At 49.4% G+C, this 4,440-nt stretch overlaps 1 protein-coding gene across 1 annotated transcript in view; it reads left to right on the top strand.

Annotated features, from left to right (window-relative positions):
* Positions 1-4,440, top strand: part of GPR26 (G protein-coupled receptor 26) — a 21,516-nt gene that overhangs the window by 6,572 nt on the left and 10,504 nt on the right. Inside the window, exon 2 of the mRNA XM_007468738.1 lies at positions 3,935-4,048. Within this exon, the coding sequence (XP_007468800.1) occupies positions 3,935-4,048 (114 nt within the window). The remainder of the gene's footprint in view (positions 1-3,934; positions 4,049-4,440) is intronic.

Raw genomic sequence — 4,440 nt, 5'->3', positions numbered from 1 at the left:
CTCTCTCTCTCTCTCTCTCTCTCTCTCTCTCTCTCTCTCACTCTCTCTCTCTCTCTCTCTCTCTCTGTCTCTCCCAGCTACCCTTGTAAATGCAGCAAGAGAATTTTTGCCGTGGGAGGGATCCCAGTGGTTTGGGGGTTCAAGGTAGCGCTGGAACATAGTCGTTGTTTTATAAATAGATGCCGAATGAATAATAATTAGCATCTGCACTTAAGTGCTTACTCTGAGTCAGGCACTGTCCTAGGTACTTTCTGGGTGTTGACTCAGTTAATCTCAACAGAACCCTACCAGTTAGGTACTCGTATCATCCTCATTTTAGAGATGGGGAAGCTGATGCACAGAGAGGTTGGGTAACTTGCCTAAGGCCATACAACAAGTAAGTAGGGAGGTCTGGATTTGAACCCAGAGATCTGGCTCTGGCACTGCTCGCATGCTTACCCACTTCACTGTCAACCAGACAGGACTCATGGAAGTGTGCATGGCCTGACAGCCACTGACGAGTCTTGCTTTGTCTGAAAAACTCAAGATTTTTAAGTCTCACTTTAAAAGATCTATTCTAGAGCAGATTTCTACTATCATCTCTTTTGAGAAACTCACTTAAAAATGATTGAGTCTCAATTTTCCTAAGATGTTTTTAAGGGTTGTTCATTGATTCAAAGACATACACTCATTAGGTGTTTTCTGGGTGTAAGATGTTGAGCTTTGTACTGCGGGAACCCAAAGAAGGAACGTGCGTACAGAGTGCTTGCTATTTAATCCTTCTCTCCTGTACAAAGCTTTGCAGGAACAAATAAGATTAATTTCCTATAGGACTCTACAGCGTAGAAGGGTGACATTGATTATTCTAGCCTCTAAAGCGTCCGTTTTATTCCTGTAGCGTCACTGAAATGTTTCTGTTTATCCTTCTGAAGACGTTCAAAGCTTTAACCAACATCTGTCTTTAAATATTCCTCAGGGCTTTGGGGCAGGATTGTCTGGTGTGGCAGGGTGGAGGGCTGCTTCTCCTGGGGAGACAGCTGAGTCCTCAGACCCTCCGCAGGAACCCAAGTCCCTTCTTGAGGGCAGGGGCCGGGGAGGGCAGAGGAAGCCCCTCATTCCTTAAGAGATTAGTAGCTGGTGAGTCACTTCAGTCCCTGATAAATGGTAGCTCTAGTTATAGTCATAACTATGAAATCTTCCACAGATAAGTGAGGAGCCGAATTCAGAGAGGTTGAGTGACTTCCTTGAGACCACACAGCTATGAGGGCACAGCTGGGACTAGGACACATAGCCAGCACTTGTTCAGTCCTCAGGGTTATTCTAAATGTCTGGGAAATGGATAACATGGTCTGGGCCACAGACTGGAGGAGGGCCCGGCCCCAGTGCACCACCAGTTTCTCTCGTGTCCCCTTGATTCATTTACGATGACTTTGGTGCTCATTTTCAAGGAGATGCCCAGAATGCTGTACTCCTCTCGCGGGGTGAGTGTACCATGATGCCTCAGGACACCCAGCTCATGCCCCAAATCTCCAGCAATTCCTACATGGATTGCACTGAGAGTTTTGGGGAAAGTATTTTAATATTAAACAAGCAGTCCTGTGTCATGGAGAATGTGCCAAACACGCTGCTAGGTTGACCATTGTCCTGATTTTCCTGGGACTGCAAGGGCTCCCAGGATGTGGGACTTCGAGTTTGAAAACCAAAACAGTCTCAGGCAAACCAAGATGAATTGGTCACCTCACTGAACACAGACCTCCAGGGTGGGGACCTCTGCCTTCTCTCCATGCCACCTGTGTTGTGCGTATGTCACAAGAGCCACAGGACTTTGGGGGAGGACACTGCAGACACCCAGTGTAAATGGAAAGGGAGGAGGCTTCAGACTGACTCTTGCTGTGTGGCTCTAGGCAAAGTCGCCCCTCTGTCCCCGCCCCCTCGGCTTGTATGTTTCAGATTTTCTGAATGAGGTGATGCCCCAGTGCCTCCCCAGGGATGTGTAATGACCCCAGTGAATTGACAGATGACACTCAAGGCTCCAGAGTCAGATGGTCTGGATTCAGCTACTGCCATCACTTAGGGAGACCAGCCATCCTGGGTTGCCCGAGATGGAGGGGGGATCCTCAGACGCAGGCCCTTCTGTTTTTAAAACCAGGACGGTCCTGTGTAAACCATCCAGGCTGCAGGACTTTTAGTGCCAAAACTGGGACAGTGCTGGTTATCCGGGACAAGTTGGTCACCTACTGCCACCCCTCACCAGATCACTGTGTGATCCTGAGCAACTTACTCAACCCCTCTGTGCCTCAATCTCCCTCCTTATCTGAAAACATGAAGATTGCAATTGTATCAGCCCTTTGCTTATAGAGATGTGAGTGTCAAGCAACAAATGCATATGAACCCCCATCACAGTATCTAAGATGGCACATATTTAAGACTCAAGAAATGTGAGTTATTAATATCAGCTATTAGAAATTAATTCATAATGTTAGTCATGAGCAAGACAATTTCAGCCAGTATGAAATCTGTCTATACTGGGCCAGACTCCAGTTCCCAACTCTCTAAATTCCTGGAAAGACACAAGCCAAGGGAAAAAAAAACATCCTGCAAGAATTTCAGGCGGCTTCAGTCCAAACTAACATAGCATTGTCCCTCTGTGATCAGAAATCAGATAAAGAAGAGTCTCGATTAAGTATTAAAATGACAGTTCTTGTGGAAGGAAGGGGAGGCTGCCCTGGCATTCATGCTGCTCACGGACCTGGCTCAGGAATATTCTCTCCACTCCTTGCTTCTTTTGAACAGACTGACCTAATTGCGGTGCCAGGTCACTGCAGCCCAAGCCTATCTCTGCCAAGTTATCGTCACTCCTGGGCAACTCTGTCCACAGTCCTCCTCCCCGTCCAGTTTTGGAATCATATGATTTATTTCAAAAGTAAACAGTAGAAACACATGCCCACGTTGGGCCCCATGGTCTGGAGCATGTGAATCCTTACGGCTGGGCTCGCCTTTACGTGCGTGCGCCTTGGCTCTGGAAATGGACAGACTGGCTGTTGCTTGTGCATTTCCCCATGGCTGCAGGAAAAGGGTTGCAAGAACCACTGCTCCCAGGTGGCGTGAGATGTCAGTTCTCGAAAGGCCGGGAGCAGAGTGGAGTCAGGAACAGGGTGTGGTTAGAGGCGTAGGTGGCCATCCGCGGAGCTGTGGCCCCGATTCTCCAGGAACCTGGCCGTCCCGTAGCTTCACCGAGCTTCGTCTCTGAACAAATCAAGTGACTTCTCCTTCGATCACCTCATAGTGCGTTACCTGTAGCTCCGGGCAGGGCTGAGGCTTTGGGATGGAAGAAACAGGGGCTGAAGGTGTGGAGGAAAGGAAGCCCTGGGCCACACTGCACACAGAGTCCAGGCCATCCCAGCTGGAGAGGACCAGCTCTCAGGACACAGGTTCAAATCCCGCCTCCACTTACCAGCTGAGCAAATCATTTGGCCTCACTGTACTCATGGTCTTCATTGTAAAACAGGGCAGGTAAAATCCACCTGGCAGGTTCAATTGTGGTAAAGATAAGAATTAGAGATATTACTTACGGAGTGTGGACTCGGGCTGGCCCATAGCACATGATAAGTGAAGGCTATGAGTACTAATAATGAGTTTATATTTGCACTTGCTTGGGTACTGTGCTAATTGCTTGATGTGCTTCATGCATTTAATTCTCAAAGCAGCCCTTTGCGTCATCTTATTATATTACTATACACATTTTACAGATGATGACCCTTAGTGATGTCGCACAAGGTGCCCAAGGTCACGTGCCTACAGCTCAGACTTGAGCTCAGGTCTTTCTGGCTCCATGGTCAAGTTCCTACACTCGCGGCCACTGCCTGCGTGTACAAATAGTAACTCGCTGTGACCTGGCAGGCCCCCCCCATGACTCACCTGACCATGACCCCACTTTTTCCTCTCTCACACGCAGTGTGCGGGAACGCTGTCTAGAGGAGCAGAAGAGGCGGCGGCAACGCGCCACCAAGAAGATCAGCAGCTTCATAGGCACCTTCCTCGTGTGCTTCGCACCCTACGTGATCACCAGGTGAGCTTGGCGAGCAGGACACGGGCTTGTGGCAAGTCGGGCGGGCATGGGGCTCTGGAGAGCGAAGCAGGGCCTGCGTGGCCTTTAGCCGTGGCCAGCCTTGCTTGGCCACATGTCTTCCAGAGGCTGGATCAGAGGATAAGAGTGAACTTGACAGGTTTAATGAGAGGGGCACACACTTTTTCTCTTCAGCCTCAAATTCTTTTGGATTAGACTGGACCGAAAGGCAGTGAGACTCTCTCCCACTTGATCTCCAAATCACATCATTCTAACCCTCAGCCCCCAACCCCAGGAGACCCGAAAGGAGAGGACAGGAGAGAAAAGACAGGGGATAGCACCCTGCAGGGACTGGGTTCTTACTGCCCACTGAGTGCAGGAAAGCCCAGCTCGGC

This window comes from Lipotes vexillifer, unplaced genomic scaffold (assembly GCF_000442215.2).
Source record: "Lipotes vexillifer unplaced genomic scaffold, Lipotes_vexillifer_v1.1 scaffold741, whole genome shotgun sequence".
Classification (NCBI taxonomy): Eukaryota; Metazoa; Chordata; class Mammalia; order Artiodactyla; family Lipotidae; genus Lipotes; species Lipotes vexillifer.
The sequence above is the reverse complement of the archived record's forward strand: the minus strand, read 5'-3'. Positions and strand labels throughout refer to the sequence as shown.